At 40.0% G+C, this 16,562-nt stretch overlaps 2 protein-coding genes across 12 annotated transcripts in view; one reads left to right on the top strand and one right to left on the bottom strand.

Moving 5' to 3' along the window:
* CSPP1 (centrosome and spindle pole associated protein 1) overlaps positions 1-3,954 on the bottom strand; it is a 63,597-nt gene extending 59,643 nt beyond the window's left edge. For 5 of the 11 annotated variants that reach the window (XM_077186270.1, XM_077186263.1, XM_077186265.1 and 2 more), the window contains exon 1: positions 817-2,863. In XM_077186270.1, coding sequence (XP_077042385.1) covers positions 817-1,030 — 214 coding nt within the window. In that variant the 5' untranslated portion in view covers positions 1,031-2,863. Of the gene's footprint in view, positions 1-816; positions 2,867-3,127; positions 3,289-3,482 lie in introns of those variants that run through there. The other 6 variants (XM_077186254.1, XM_077186282.1, XM_077186273.1 and 3 more) reach the window with 5 other exon arrangements.
* Positions 3,955-4,005: 51 nt separating this feature from the next.
* COPS5 (COP9 signalosome subunit 5) lies at positions 4,006-14,248 on the top strand. The gene is made up of 8 exons (XM_054640220.2): positions 4,006-4,264; positions 4,381-4,615; positions 7,124-7,252; positions 7,728-7,793; positions 9,241-9,326; positions 10,135-10,246; positions 10,973-11,121; positions 13,854-14,248. The coding sequence occupies exons 1-8, from the start codon at positions 4,107-4,109 to the stop codon at positions 13,936-13,938; spliced, it is 1,020 nt and encodes a 339-aa protein (XP_054496195.1). The 5' UTR covers positions 4,006-4,106; the 3' UTR covers positions 13,939-14,248.
* The last annotated feature ends 2,314 nt before the right edge of the window (positions 14,249-16,562 follow it).

Here is a 16,562-nt window from a genome sequence, read left to right as displayed (position 1 = left end):
GCATGCTAAATTAATTTACAGAATACATTTGCTTGATGTATTCCTTAGAATGTACTCCTTTAAACTTTTTCTCTTTTTTGATTCATAATATAAAATTATAATATTGTTACAAAGGAGGCAGAACTAGGCCAACCCATTTACAATTCCTAGTGGTAATACAGGACAATCAATGCTGAAAATAAATCCCCCCATCTGATTTGTCCTAAATCTTTAATCTCATTAGTTTTGCACACTGATAAAGGATAAAAGAAATCTGAAAGAGGATAAGTTTCCAGGCATGGTAAATTTTATTTAGCCTATTATGTTACATAACAATAATGAAAAAAACTGTTCTGAAAGGGTGAAACAATGTCATAATAAAAAAATATATAAGTTGGTCTCATCACCTACCCAGTGCTGCACAGTCATCAAGAGGAAAATTACCACATGTAGGAGGCACTGAGAGAAGCCTTTCCAAAAACTCACTGACAGTAAGATCTATATTTCCTATCTCTATTTACAACAGCATTTAAAAACTCCAGCACTGTTTCCAAATCACTGTATAGGAATGGTACCAAACCTATTCTGAGAGCTAGCATAAGGAAAGGAGTCCTTGCAGTCTATTTTCTAACTAGCATGAGGAACACAATTAATATTCCAGCATTCTGCACTCCTATGATATTGCCCAAAAGAGCAACATAATAAATTAAAAACCAAAGACAAAACAGTTACATTTGAACTCCACAGAAAATTCAACTGGTGTGAAGAAAGCTGGCAACTGCAGGCCTTGGAGAACACTGAGCTGACTAATGCTACAGCACTGTTGATTCAGCATACCTTTAACACAGCACAGTTGCCTGGAAGTGTAGCCAAATCCTTCTTGGAAATATCTAGACATTTTATGTCTTAACATCCTTCTACTTGACTTGATCTTCTTAAAATATGCATGAGTGCAAACTTTATGAGACAAGCAAAAAGAATATATTATACCAAAAAAGAAAAATTTCTTGGTTATTCTAAGCAAAAGAGTGACAACTTCAATGTGAAGCATACACTGTTAAGTTCCAAAAATATACCAGCATGTAAGCAAATATGCTACTGACTATTAGTCAATTTTATCATCTACTGTACCATGTGAAGAGATCATGACTAATCACAATAAAAATAAAGAACACAGTTCTATGTGAGATGAGGGCTACCACAGCCCCCAGGTGTGCAGTGAACTGTCTTGGAGGTGACAGCACCAAACTCACAGGGAACTGTCAACTTCACGCTAACTTCCCATGGCTGCACAAACACACTGAGGCACAGCCTGACACGACAACACCATTTCAGAACACATCATTTATTTTCAGTTTAGCAATGCCTTTGAATTCTTTTTGTGCATTTCTGGATCCTTGCAATTACTAGTAAAAGTAGCAGATTCAAAACCAAGCTGGGAGATATTGCTCCATGGGCATGTGCAAAGGGAAAGTCAGAATATGCCCTCAAAATTACAAGGTGTAAGTATATTTTTCTAGCTTTTTGGAAAACAGAGTATTTTGTAAATGATATTTCTAAAAAAAAGTTTGATAGCACGTATCTATCAGCCTTTATTTAGCTCTTGCAACTTTAAATCTTGGATAATTTGCATTCCCAAAACAATGCATTATTCAAAGTGAAATTCCATTAAACATATTGCTGCTATATATTCATGTACTGTCTGAAAACGTCCCATAAAATATTTTTACATACTTTTTTCCTTCAAGAAGATTTTTGACTTTCATAGCCTCTTCTCCTTATTCAGTTTTCACAAAAGCAACTCTAAGTAATTAGAGTCACCTGGGTAGACTTCAACTTAAGCAAGCATACCAAGCAATAGAAAGCATGCAGATATTCAAGAACAATAAGTCAAGTTTGAACACGAGATTTTCATTGGATCTATGCCCAAAGAGAGTTAACAATGTATGTCTCTCTATTCAAGGTATCCAAAACACCTATGTGCATATGTATTGTATGTACTTTATTTACCTACGTATTGTGTAGCTACTTTATCACCTGAAGCGATGGTTACTGTATTCCATTCTAATCTTTCCTTTCCCCTCCTAATTGTTCAGGGAAACGCACAAAATTTAAAATCAGCATGTGCAAGCAAATTTCGTCTCTTCTAAGCCACCATAATATTGAAATATCACCAGGAGCACCGGCAAAATGGCAATTCCTATCCACGTGAACTGCAGCACGGCCGGCAAGGAGGTAAATGCCTTGAAAGAGCAACTGGATGCCACGTTTGGTAATTGTACTTACAAGTTACACGGCTACTAATTGTGTCATTAAGAAACATTGCTTAAAGTTTAACTCAAACTTCCTAAGGAATCAGTACTGACTGCTTCTGTACCCTTGTGAATGGCACTTAGAATAATGTACTTTTCTTTCAAATTCATTGCTGAAAAAGCACAGATTCCAGGGTTTAGCCATTCACAAATAATAAACTCTTGACTAATGCAACGCGACTTTTTCGCAACTGAGGAGGCAATCTATACTCTGAACAACCAAGCAACAAGTTTCGCGAGTTACTTTCCCTCCACTACAGGCCTTATCTATTTTTCAGAGCACGTAGTTTCATCCAAAAAGACACTAATTTCGAAAAACTTTCAGACCCAGGAGATCAGGTTTATTTCTCCAAGAGCCACAGCTCGGGGAAGCGCCTCTCCCCCGGCCTGCAGCGCTCGCCTCCCGCCCTCTCTCCGTCCCTCCCTCCGGGGCAGCAGCTCTGGGGCACTCGCGGAGGCCCCGCCGCCCCAGGGAGCAGCTGCGGGGCGGGGATGCGGCACTCGGGGCTCGGCCCCTTTCCGGATCGCGGCGCCGTTGTCAGGCAACGGCCGCACAACAAGCGGCCCCACCGGAGGGCCGGGACCAGCCCAGCCGAGCCCGGCTCAGCCCAGCCGAGCCGAGCCCCGCCGCCCCCGCAGGGACCCCCCAGACCCGGCGGTACGCCCCGGGCGCGCCCCCGCCCCGTCCCGCTCCGGAGCCCGTCCCGCTGCCCAGCGAACCCCCCTCGCTCCCGCCGCCGCCCGCTCCGGGCTGTGAGCGATGCGGGCGATGGAACCGCCCGGCGAGGCTGCGAGGAGGGTCCCCGAGCGCCGCGCCGCCCCCGCCGCCCGCTCACCGGTACAGGCAGCCGCGGCTCCGTCGGCGCCCCGCGCGTTACTGCCGCCCCGGAACCCGGCGGGCGGCGCCGCGCAGCGCCCCCCGCTGCCCCGGAGGGCGGCGCGACCCGGCCTCCGCCTCCTCCCGGGCGGGGAAAGGCAGCGGGAGGCGGCGGGACAGCGGGCGGGCTTCCCAGCATCCCGGAGTAGGGCAGGTTCGAAAGGACCACAGAGGGTCACCCGGTCAAACCTCCGTGCTCATTTAGGGCTACCCTAGCGCACTCGGCACAGGATGGCATCCAGACGGCTCCTGAGTATCGCCAGGGAGGGAGACTCTACAACCTTTCTGGGCAATCTGTTCCAGTGGTTGGTTACCTGCACAGGAAAGCGGTTCTTCCTCATCTTCGGGGGGAATTTCCTGTTCATCAGTTTTCTTGCCTCTTGTCCTATTGCTTGGCACCCCCCAGCAGAGCCTGGCTCCATCCTCTTGACGCCTCCCACTTTAGATACTTATATACATTGATAAGACCCCCTCTCAGTCCTCTCTTTCTCGAGGCTGAACAGGTCCAGCTTCCTCAGCCTTTCCTTCGCGAAAGTGATGCCCCCGTCCTTTAAACATCTTTGTTGCTCTCCGCTGGACCCGCTCCAGATGTTCCGTGTCTCTCTCGTACTGAGTAGCCCCGAACTGGTCACAGTAATTTAAAAAGCATAAGTCAATAAACAAATGGATAAACAGTGAGAAAGGCCTGGGCCCGGCCGGGGTCGGGATTCTGCGGCGCCGCTTCACGGGGCGAGCGGGTCGGGCCCAGCCGCGTGCAGAGCCGAGCGCGGCCGCTGGGGGCGCAGCGCCGCCCGCGCCGGGCCTGCGCGGACCGTACCACTGTCTGTCCGTCCTTCCGTCCGTCCCCCCGCGCCGCGCTTGGTTCCGCCGGCGGCCCGGTGCGGAGGAGCGGGGCCGGGAGAGGGGCTGGGGCTGGGGCCGGGGCCCGGAGCGGGGCGATGGCGGCGGCGGGGAGCGGCGCCTCCGGGAGCGGGATGGCGCAGAAGACCTGGGAGCTGGCGAACAACATGCAGGAGGCGCAGAGCATCGACGAGATCTACAAGTACGACCGCAAGCAGCAGCAGGAGATCCTGGCGGCCAAGCCCTGGACCAAGGAGTGAGTGGGAGCGGAGCGGAGCGGGCGGGCGGTTTGGGCGGGGAGCACCGGCCTGATCTGAGGGCTCTGCTTTCCCTTCCCTTCCCTTCCCTTCCGCGGCCTCTGCGCTGCTGCAGCCACCATTACTTCAAGTACTGCAAGATCTCTGCGCTGGCGCTGCTGAAGATGGTGATGCACGCCAGGTCCGGCGGCAATCTGGAGGTGATGGGGCTCATGCTGGGCAAGGTGGACGGGGAGACCATGATCATCATGGACAGCTTCGCCCTGCCCGTGGAGGGCACCGAGACCCGCGTCAACGCGCAGGCCGCCGCCTACGAGTACATGGCTGCCTACATCGAGAACGCCAAGCAGGTAAGGAGAGCTGGCAGGCGGTGTCTGACCCTCCCCGTGGAGATCCTGTGCGTCTGGTGAGCTACAGGAACATCCCTGGGGGGTTGCTGGCTTCCTCCCTCCCCCAGTGATGAAGTGCTTGGCCCATTGTCCTGTCTCTCCTCAAACATGACAGTAAGAACTATGTCAGCAGCACGGAACGCAGGGGCCTGTAAACATTGTCACATAGAGATTTCCCTGGCTTACTGTAGGTAATCAAAGGCTGGACACGATGATCTTGGAGGTCTTTTCCAACCTCAATGATTCTATGAAAAGTAGTGCATTCTCCTTTCCTTTGTAAGTTATTTTCATTGCTGAGGAAGTGTTTTTATGGCTGAGGCTGCTGGCTGGGTGAGAGAGTGTTTCTCTAAAATAACTGATACTTCTTTCTAAAAACAGTATGCAAAATTAAATCTATGTGTGCATTGGACATACTTAGTATTTGTAGATCAGAATTATGACATTTATTCTTACCTTCTTCTGAGGTCTTAGTGTCCAGCATGCTGCTCTTTTCCATTAAAAAAGACATATTTGTGAAGAAAATGCCACTGAAGGAATAAATCAGTTTCAGTTGAACTTAATTATTCATATTTATTTTTGGAAATTTAGATTAACAGACTGACTTGTCTGTTTCCCATCTTTGTCACTTTCTATTCAGAGATCCACCTCATATTAAAGCTGACTATACAGTGAAGTTCTCATGTGCAGAGGGATAACAGAAATACAGCTTGGCTCTGATGTGGAAACCAGCACAGCACATCAGGGCATTTGCTGATGTGCCTCTTCCAATACAGGACAATTCTATACTAGAAATAAGAGTTGAAATAACTTTAACTCTCCAGGCTCAAACAGTTTTGATACCCAGTTGACCCACTGATTTTTAAACCAGCTAAAATTAGAAGCCCCTTAGATACTAAGTGGATATAACAGAGGAGTATTTGGGTTCTTTTGGAGAGTTGGACTTATATTCATAGCCTTACATGGAGTTGAAGATATTGAAATGGATGTGCATTAGGCTGAATCATAACATCAGCAAAGAGTAAACATAATGCAGAAATATTTATGTTCTGGGACTTTTTTAAATAATTCATCCCTGTGAGAAAATGCAGAAATAATTCATTTAATCTAGTTTGTTTTCTCTGAAAACAATGTTGTGATGCTAATACTCTTGTTGCAAAAAGTAGGTAACTTGAAGAGATGTCTTTGCCTAAAGATACAGTCATGATATCTTTAGATACAGATATATTCATAGAATCCCATTCTTAGGTAGAAATACCAAATTTCAAAGCGGTAAATATGTAGCATAAAATTGTAAACAGCTTGTTTTATGTTTAAAACAGTCCAGGTTTCTGTAGGAGTTCTTATGTGACAGGAAATGTTTATTTTCCCATTGTTTATGTTGTTCAGTTTTGTCTGTAGATGGTTTGATGATTTTGAAAATGAACTTATGTGCAAATAAAATAACTCAGCTTTCCTGGTGCTCTGGCAGAGTTTTTGGGCTGGCTATTTCATATTTGATTTTGGCAAGCACTTGTTCCTGGAACAGCTCTTTCTACCATTAGGTGCTGGTTAATATATCCCCCTATAGAAGTGCTTTATAGATGCTGCCATTCCAGTTACTTGATTCTCCATGGACAGGAGCTGGTCTTAATGCAGTTCAGATGTATCATTTGGCTTTGAAAAATAACACACCTTCTTTAGTGTTTTGTTGGTCTCTCTCATGGGAGTTGCAAAGAAAATATAAATATTCTTCACCAGTTAAAAAATAAAGCAGGCAGTTTGTGGTGTTTTGTCTCATCGTTACTGGAGCAGCCAGTAAACAATTCCTTAGAGAGGATTACAAAAATTCAGTTCATTGGATGTTTATTCTCCTGGGGTTTTTTGGCTTTGCTCCTTTCTCTTCCAGCATTTTTAGAGATCGCCAGGTGTATTATTTGGAAACTCCTATTTTGAGGTTTTATCTGGGAAAAAGTTGTCCAAAATTCATCTTTTGGCTTTTAAACCTGTCTCCAGGCAATAATTTCTGTCACTTCTGGTGTTTGAAAGCATGCCTTTGAAGTTATTTTTTAAACCTACCACTAATCTAATAGTATATGCCTGTGAGATATGTTACCATACTAAATAATTAATTCTCTACTGATGGTCCCTACATTATGTGAGGTTAGATATACTTGTGTTATATCACTAAGAAATTTCTCAGCCCTGCTGAGCAGCTGCTGCTCACCATCCAGCTGTGTGGAACCCCTTCTGTACTCCAGCTGTCACCGAAGAAGGAGCTCCAGGCTCCTTGAAGGCCTCTGTGCCGTGGCAGCAGCCGCAGCAGAGAATGCCAGTGCTGCTCGTATGGTTTCTAGGGAATATTTCACCATGCATGGAAGTTCCCGTTTATCCTGGCGCGCCTTGCAGCGTGCGGGAAGTGCCGCTGGAGGGCAGCGGTGCTTTGGGAACGGAGCTGAACGCCGGGGCTGTTCCTTCCCTGCTCTTTCTTAGGTGGGACGCCTGGAAAATGCCATCGGCTGGTACCACAGTCACCCCGGCTACGGCTGCTGGCTCTCGGGCATCGACGTCAGTACCCAGATGCTTAACCAGCAATTTCAGGAACCCTTCGTAGCAGTGGTTGTAAGTACTGGCTGGTGGTGAGAACCCTGCACAGCAAATCACGTTGAGGGGAATCATTTTTGGATTTTTGGATTTCTGTCTCTTAGCATTTCAGCAGTGTGTACTTTGTATGATGAGGTGTTAGATCCACACTTTAAACTGGTGCCACTCCTTCTGCTTTGCTGGCCACATACTGGGCAAACCAGTCGTGTTGCTTGGCTAGACCATGTTCACTGCATTGTTTCAGTTATGGTATCATTCTTAAGCATTATTTCCTTAGGAAATAAGGAAAATTAGTTTAAAAAATAATTCACTGCAGGTTACTGATACTCCCATCTTTTTAGAGAGTCTTATACCAACAGAAAAAGTACTGTTTATGACAGAACTAACACAATTTGCATGAATTGCATTTCTGAAATAAAATTACTATAAACTTAATTTAAGCCTGTAATAAATAATAAAATTTATGTAATGAGTATTACCTGTATTTCTACAGATTGATCCAACAAGAACAATATCTGCAGGAAAAGTAAATCTTGGAGCTTTTAGGACATATCCTAAGGTAAATGGCTAAAATTACTGAGAATTATCTAGTGTGTGAACACTGAACTGTCTTTAAATGATTGTCTGAGTTTGGTCTGCTGTCCCATACTGAATGTTCATTCCAAAGGAAAATGTGTCCATACACTTTTTTCTGCATGCCTTTGGATATTGGATTACATTTATAAAGGTTGACTTTTATTTTGGTTTTCATAGAGTTTTGGCAGTGTTAAATCAATTACACTGTCCAGATTGTGGAGCTGTCCCAGAATTATGTATCTCTATATAGCTGTTTTTAATGGATATAGTTGTAGGTAGCATTCATCAGAATTGTTTTATGTTAGGTGTTCTCAGTTTATTTTTAGACCTAAAACCAAATATTAATCACATGTTTAATATGTTGTTATTTGCTTTTCATTTTAGAAAAGGAAGGTTCAAAACTATCTACTTAACTTTTTCAAATAAATATTATGAATCTTCACAGACTGATGTACAAAAAAATTAATTAAACAGTGTGGGTTAGGCTTAAAACTAAGAAATCACATCAGTATTGGAGATCTAGGTCTCCAAAGGAATCCTCTCATGTATACTTCTGGCTATGCTATTTAATTTCAGTCCAGTGAAGTTCAGGTATATCTTTTAAATACCCAGTTGTGAGTGACTCATCAAGAACTTCAGACAGGCATCCAATAAAATAGTTACCAAAATTAATTGCTTAATAAAAATTAAATTTTGTAATTAACAAAAATGATTGTGAGAGGTCCAGGCATTATTTTTGTGTTGACAAAAACATAAGATATCTTAGAACAGTTTGTGATTCAGGAGAATATTCACTTCTGTGGACAAAATCTCTTCATAAATACTTAGAGAATTTTGAACAGGGAGAAGAATCCTGTACCTGAAAACCAAATCACATCTGGAAAATGCAGATGAGAAGCATATTTTTATGGAGTTCTCACAGTGGACTGCAGGCAGTTCTTGCTTAGTCAGTAGCTGTGAATGGCACCATCTTGGCTCAACAAGCCACTGAAAGTTTTAGGTATCTCTGAGGCATATCCATGGATGTTTGTTCCCTCTTCTCAAATCTTCCCTCAAAATTTCCAAGAACAGGTAGAGAAATACTGTCTAAGAAGAAGTTTGCCCTTTCTTTGATCTAAGAAATTATCTAATCATAGCTTGCCTTGTTACTCATTTGAAAAAACTCAACTATGACTACTAGTTTGCTTTTGATAAACCTGCAAATGTAATGACCAGAACACCTAGTAAAGCCAAATGTAAACCTGAGATCCAGGAAAATTCCAAATTTCAGACTACTAAGGGAAATGTCATTTTCTCTAGACAAAAAAAAAAAAAAAAAAACAACTAAAAACAACTAGAATTGCATTAACTAGAAAGTTTTTTGTAAAGTTTAGGCATTTTGAAAAGCCTCAGAATTACTGTGTCATTTTTGCCATTTGTTAAATTTTTAGGGCTATAAACCTCCAGATGAAGGTCCCTCTGAATACCAGACTATTCCACTCAATAAAATAGAAGACTTCGGTGTGCATTGTAAACAGTAAGTAACAAAAAAACTACTAACTTTTTTTTTGTGTGTGTGTGTGTTTGTGTTTAGGTTAGTGATTCAATTTGGAAAAGTAAATTTCTTGTAGTGTTTCAAATCTTGAAGTTCACTGTTGCTTTAGCACTCTTGGTTTTGTGAAAATGGGGTTAGTGGCATTTATCAGGAGACGTTTAAGGGAGAACCCTGCAGAACAAAGATGAACCTGGCTAAAAGCTTTAGCAGCTGATTTCTGAGCACTTAAGTAGTGATGCCTTGTCGGGTCAGATGTCGATTGATCAGCAGGACTGGGGAGGCTGTGATCCCACTGCTCTTCTCAGAAGGGGCAAGTGCTGTGCAGATCCTTTTCTTGCATTACTGGGAGTGTTAATTTATAACACCACTAAAGCCTGGCTTTCAAAATAGGTGTGGTAGGATGTAGGATTGTTTGCCTGTTTGTAACATTTACTGCTACCAGGCATTCCTCAAGAAGTTAGAAGTGTTACATGCAAAGCTACAATCATCTGTAAGTTACTACAGTATTGAAGAACCCAGGCATGGAATATGTTGTTAAGAGAATCATTTTAAAAATTCTGGCAATCTCATTTAACAGAACACAGCAGTTTGTGTGGGGATTGTGTATTAAATCTATATATGAATTACTTATACAGAGAATTGGAACTGGCATTAACCCTAAGTGCTTTGAATTTTTGAACATATTTGCCATTGATAAGGATTTTTCTGAGTTGCATGTACTTTGGATGTGACAGTCAAGCAAGACATACTTAGATGGACACTTATTTTGTTTGCATGTTTGTTTTTAAAGGTATTATGCTTTAGAAGTCTCATACTTTAAATCATCTTTGGATCGTAAATTGCTTGAGCTGTTGTGGAACAAGTACTGGGTGAACACTCTCAGTTCTTCTAGTCTGCTCACTGTAAGTACCACAGTTGTGTGCATTGATTCATTCATGAGCCTGAAAGCCAGACCCTCTGCTGTAAAATGCTTAATAGAACACTGATAGATATAGACCCCACATTAAGAATCTGTCCAATAAAACAAGAAGGGAAGGTTTTCCTAATCATAAATACTGAAATGTTCCTCATATCTGCTCTGTAAAAGTAGAAGTTAAATTAAATTAAACATGTTTAATTTTACTGAGTTCTCTCTATATATTCAGATTTTGTCTTAAATACTTTTTAACCTTCTATCTATAGAGCACTGCAATGAATAACAGTGTTTAATAAGTAAAAATTTAAGAGAAAAGAAACAATGGAACTGTTAAAACTAGGTTACAACAGAAACAGTACAGGTAAACCTTCAGTGTAACAGCTGAGCATCAAAACCTTTCCTCTGCAGAAGCCAATTTTTTTTCTCTTGGTCAAAACCAACTGAATTTTACTTACTCCTACTTAACTTGGGGCATGGATTGAAAGTGATAAAAAGAACCCAATTCAGGCTTTAGGGATTGAGCATTTGTCAGATGTTCAGCTTCTGTTCTCTTAACCACCACTCATGTTCTATATCACTTCAATTGCAGATATAGATTCAAACATGCAGCACTACACTTTTAAAAACGTTTCACAGATGTGGTTTATTTTGTGTACAAATGCTTGAATTTATAGCCTAAATTCAAAATATTGATTACTTTCTTTCTCCTAAGAATGCTGACTATACCACTGGCCAAGTCTTTGATTTGTCTGAAAAATTAGAACAGTCAGAAGCTCAGCTTGGAAGGGGCAGTTTCATGCTGGGTTTAGAGACTCATGACAAAAAGTCAGAAGACAAACTTGCAAAAGCAACAAGAGACAGGTAAGATAACACATCCATGTGTTCTTTGTGTAAAAAGTATTATTTGGTTTCAAACTTTTCTCATGCCTGTAATTGTAACCTGAGAAGCTTAGAGATAAGAATTAGGTTATAGATAGAAATGAAAGACTCCAGAAGTCACTAGTTGTTTTTGAAAGTTAAAGAAAATCTTGCCTCTATTAAAACTACAACGAATTTTTAATTTTATGGGGTTTGGGATAAATTTAACTCCAGTTTATTAAACAAAAAAGTTTTAAAATTCCATCTGTATCTGGCAAACAGAAAAATGTTTTCTCTCTAATGCAAAATTGTAACTTTGCTAGAAATTAGCACATTTTTATGGTCAATCAGGTTGAAACTCACAGTAAGTGAAATTATGGTATGGAACATGATTTTAAGAACTTCTGTTAACAGTTCAGTAAGTTTAGTTTACACTTGTTTAATACTATTACTAATGTAAAAATTATGAACTCTTTTTTTCCTATTTCTTCATTAATGTACCTTTTTTAAGAAATAAGAAAAGCTTGGGTTTTTGCTGTTTTTTTTTTTTTAAGAAGTACCTTACAGATATTCTGGCCTTTATATTTAGCTACCCTGCCTGACAGCAAATACTTGCTGTTGTAAGTTAATAAACTTCTTATCACTAGGTGTACAACATTATTTCAAAGAAGTTGCAGTATTTTCCCTCAGTTTTCCTTATGTTTATTGGTGATCAGCTCTGCTTATTTTGAGCTTTGAAGTACACAAGTTGCTCCTCAGTAATACTCACATCTCTTTCCCAATAGTCTTAAGAATTATATGTGTGCTTAGACTATATCATGTCAGAGTCACCATTTTTCCAAGTAAAATCTTTTAGCAGAGGTTAATTGTAACCCAACAGCTCATACAGCTGGGTTGTTCGAGTACATTGTATTTGGCAAATTTCAGACTTTGAAAACCAAGAAATACTGCACTTTATACAGTGGTACAAACTCAGGTCCATCTATGGAGAAGGCAGAACTCGCATGCATCTTAGGAGTATTCTGAGTGAGATGTAGTCATTACATTGAATAAGGAAACAATTCTGTAGAATCCCTTGGAACAGAGTGCAAAAATTGAACAAAATCTGGGATGTTTGCATTTGCATGTTTTCAGACTTTGAGGGTTTCTGTCCCCTTCCCCATCACTTTATCTTGCTAACAGAACAGTTTCCTGGTATTCTCTCCTCCTGACACACATTTGTTTATTTTTCTGGAAAGTTAACAGCTCTTACAAGTTTCCTAACAAACATGATCAAGTTGGAGGGGGGTTGACTTTATAAAAATTAACACTCATTTAATATTTATATTAATTGCAGAATACATTTGCAGTGAAGTTAATGCTGTTGCTAACTCATAGCAGCCAGGTTAAGTGATACGTCTCAGTTCCTGTAGGGAAACAGAATAGCAATGCTTTAAAGACATGAGGAGGAGGGAGTTGCTGATAAGTTTGCATTACTGTCTGGAGTCACATAAAACTGACTGCATTTTATTTTCCCCTTGCTCTCACATGTTTATAGTTATTCTAAGAAATAGCTCTTTCTCAGATCATACTACTTATTTGTTGCAGCAAATTTTTCTAGCCATTTTTCTTTTCTGTTTTTATTTAGTCTTCATCAGTAGTTAGTTTATAAACTGTAAGGGATTGGAAGGAATTGTTTTTGTCAAAAATTCTGCTTTCCTGTGCAACAAAAGCTACCATAGTTCCCAAAACTGAGTGTAACACTTTTAGAGATGCATGCTTTTCTTCAATTAGTGATCTTTCCTAACAGAAAAGTCAGTAGAAGGCCTATGCAGACACAGGACAATTAATTTGGTGTCACCCTAAATTACTCTGAAGAAATAAGGCTGCAAAGATCACTAAAGGATTGTTAGACATACCTGCTTAGGGAGAACAGTGCTGTAAAGCATTATCATCAAGGTGCTTGCACTGGGCTGTATGATAAGTTCTGTTACTGTTCATGCACATCTCTAAGCCATTTTCTAAGGGAACACATACATCAGCCAAGTTGAGCTCCAAGCTTGCTTTCCCTAGGATTCCTTTATCTGTATAATAGTAATTTGTCCCTGATTCTCCATGCTTTCAGTCCTGATTCATCTTTTGCATTTCTACAGTCTGTTTTTATTTGTTAGTTTGACACTACATTGCCCTATGGCAGACATTGGGGAAAACTTGCATCAATAGGAATCCTCTCAGCTCTTTGAAGGTTTTGCTTTTCACATTACATATTTTGACCAATAACTGATTTGTTTTATAAACTTTTCTTTAATGTTCCATGTAAAGTTTCTCAGAGGAACCATGGTTACTGTACATTACTGTCCTGGGCTTGGGCAAAGGAGATAAAGGTAGAGAGCAGTGAGAGCCTGCAGGTATTGATAATATCACCTGATAGTTCCCTTCCCCTAAGGATTTTTTTTTCTTTGTTCAGATGACCATAGAGCCTACTTGCTATTGTTAATGTAAGATGTCATAAATTGCAAGACAAAGCTTTCTGTTATTTCTGTGGTTTTGTGTGTACAGTTAGTTTGCTTTTTAAGTAACAAAAAGGTATTGGCAACAATAGCTAAATTGCTGTATGTGACTGTTCCTTTCTGGACAGTTTTTAAGATTCATGGGGTTATGGGCACCCTGAACTTCCAAAACAGCTGGATATCTTCAAGGAAAATGACAGTTCAGTTCAGTTTTTGTCCAACATTGAATTTATGCTTGTTTTTCAGCTGCAAGACCACCATAGAAGCTATACATGGATTGATGTCTCAGGTTATTAAGGATAAACTTTTTAATCAAATTAATATAGCTTGAAGTGCATTATCAGTTGATATGTATCTCCAAAGCAGAAAATACCATCATTTCTTTTGCTTGGACTTGTTCAGTTAGGGAAATGAAGCTGAAGTGGAAAATTATTCATTTAATTTGTAGTACCTTAATATTTCCCACCTGTCTGACCAGTTTTAAAGAACAAAATGTTCCTAAATGTAGTGCAACTTTTTGTTCTTTATCATAAACCAGCTCGCAGAATTGTTCCAAAGGAAAATAAATGGGACTTACTGGATTTTGCTCTTAGATATTTATCTCTATTATGCAACTGCAATAAAAGAATTTTGAAACTAAATGTGTGTTTTGGGCCTTGATATTTTTGGCAAATGTTTATCTTCTCTTACTCTTTTTCTTGTTGTTCTGTGGAAAAGTTCTGTCTGCACAGATTAGATAGGTAACCTATGTAATGTAAGAAGTTTGTTTCTCAGATTTTAATATCTGCTTAATTTTAAGAATTGAAATCCCACTTGTTTATCTTTCAACAAGTTATTAAATTTAATGGAGCCTTTCCTGATTGAGGTTTACTGCTCCAGCCAGAAATGGTTTCTTTCACAGTAATGAAACATTTATGCATGGTACAACAGTGTTTTGCTTACAGCTTCACACTCATGATGGACATCTTATATTTCTAAATAGTCAACTATTGACCAGCTCTGCAGTGGAACTCATAACACGGTTAATATACCATTATTCTTCTCCTGTAACTCACCTTCTATTGCTTGTCATAGTCATTTGTTGCATACAAAGGAACAAAATGAAAAATTACCTTTGAAATACGCATTAGGCTAATTTCAGGCCACAGATACTAAACGCATTAATCATAATTTCTGGTTTACAATGTGGTGCTGCTGCAGGGCTGATCTAAGTTTGTTTTGGAGGCTTTCATACTGCATTTCAATAATACAAGATGTTTGGATTCCTTTTAAGTTTTCATCTTTAATCCTGAGTTTCCTGGGGGTTTTGGAATGTTTACTTTTGGGATAATTTATGCTTTCTACAATATGCCATTATGCTTTATACCTTAAGTAACTGGGTCTCCTTTTCAACCTTAGCTCTGCCTTGATGTGGATTTTGTTTTTGTTTTGGTCTGGAAATTTTAATAGCTATTACTCATTTAGGCCTTTTCATCCAAAGAGATTCCAGTGGATTTGAAGTTAAGATGCAAGTTATACAATGAAAATTTGTAACTCAGCAGTGAAATGAAGATAGCCCAAACCAGAACTTCATCAAGAGTTTTAAAATAGCAGCATCCAAGTGTATAGGAAAAATATGTTTAATTGTAGCTTGTAAATTTGAGATAATTATCAGATGTGCAATTTGGTAGGAGAACAGTTTCATTCTTCTTTCAGCATGATAGTGGTAGTGGGGAGTAAGGAGAAGAAAGCTGTGGTATTTTAATAAGGTATTTATTTTCTTGAATATTGCACTAGTAGACTTTTGTACAAACAGGCACAGTACGTAATACACAGCAGTTCTTTTTAAGTTCAAGGAAGACAAAGCAAGTGTACCTGGCCAGTGAACTTTTCTTACTTAATTTTCTTCCATAAGTCTTTGAGACTTTAAATTGAGCACACAGCCATTATCCCAGTCAGTGTGTGTTTAGTTTACACAAAGCACCCTGCTTTTGTGAGATATATTCCTAATAGGTATCTCTGTTTGCTACTTTGTAGAATTCTCTTTGCATGATCCAAAAGTTTTGCACATCTTGTATCTACCTAAAATATAAAATAATAGTTTCGTCTCATATTAGTCTATGACTGTATTTAAAATGTCCTTGTTTGTGATAGGAGTGAACTGAATTTTTCTGCATGTAGGCTCACACACCATGTTTTTAGACACAGATGGTTTCAAAATACCAAGTTGTTTTATAAACTGTAGCAATATGAATGCTGATGTTTAAATGCTCATGTGAACAGTTGTCCATTGAGTTAGGTGTCTTGTTACTTGCTGAGCATATGAGTTACAACTCAGTTTAAAATTGTACACGTAGTGGGGCTGTGCCTGTTGCCTGCATAGGATCCTTTCTGCAGTGTTCAGGAACCAGAAGAACAGGGCCTTTGTCTTTGAACAGCCATTTTTAATGTTAGCATTATTCCAGGTTCTGAGATCAGAAAGAATTCCATGCGTTGAGGATCATTACCACAAAGGAGTCATCCCCATCTACACTTACAAACTGGTGTATCCTGAACAATGGAGAATCTTTCATGGATAGATGCCTTAATTCTACCAAGCAGTTGTGAGACTTCAAAAATATTAGTAATAAGGGTATTCTTGAGAACAGTACACGTTGTTCAGATCAATCAATTTATTGTTCCCCATTTGCAACCACTTTTTATTTAGAAATCAGTTTATGCAAATGAGTGCCACATAATCAGGTAGCTGACAGCTGAAGTAATGCAGTAAGTACTAATGCACATACAGGTGGGTTCTCTTTGGTAAGATATTGGAGACAGGCATGAATTCCAAATTACTGAGTGCCTTTTACATTTCAATAAATAAAAATCTTAATGAACACAAATAACTTCTTCATCTAACAGTATTTGCCAACATACTAAACTTACAGAATGCTGAAAATGCTGAATTGTATTTGAACTTCCCTATTCTGTTCT

Source organism: Agelaius phoeniceus, chromosome 1, assembly GCF_051311805.1.
Source record: "Agelaius phoeniceus isolate bAgePho1 chromosome 1, bAgePho1.hap1, whole genome shotgun sequence".
In the NCBI taxonomy this organism is placed as follows: domain Eukaryota; kingdom Metazoa; phylum Chordata; class Aves; order Passeriformes; family Icteridae; genus Agelaius; species Agelaius phoeniceus.
The sequence above is the reverse complement of the archived record's forward strand: the minus strand, read 5'-3'. Positions and strand labels throughout refer to the sequence as shown.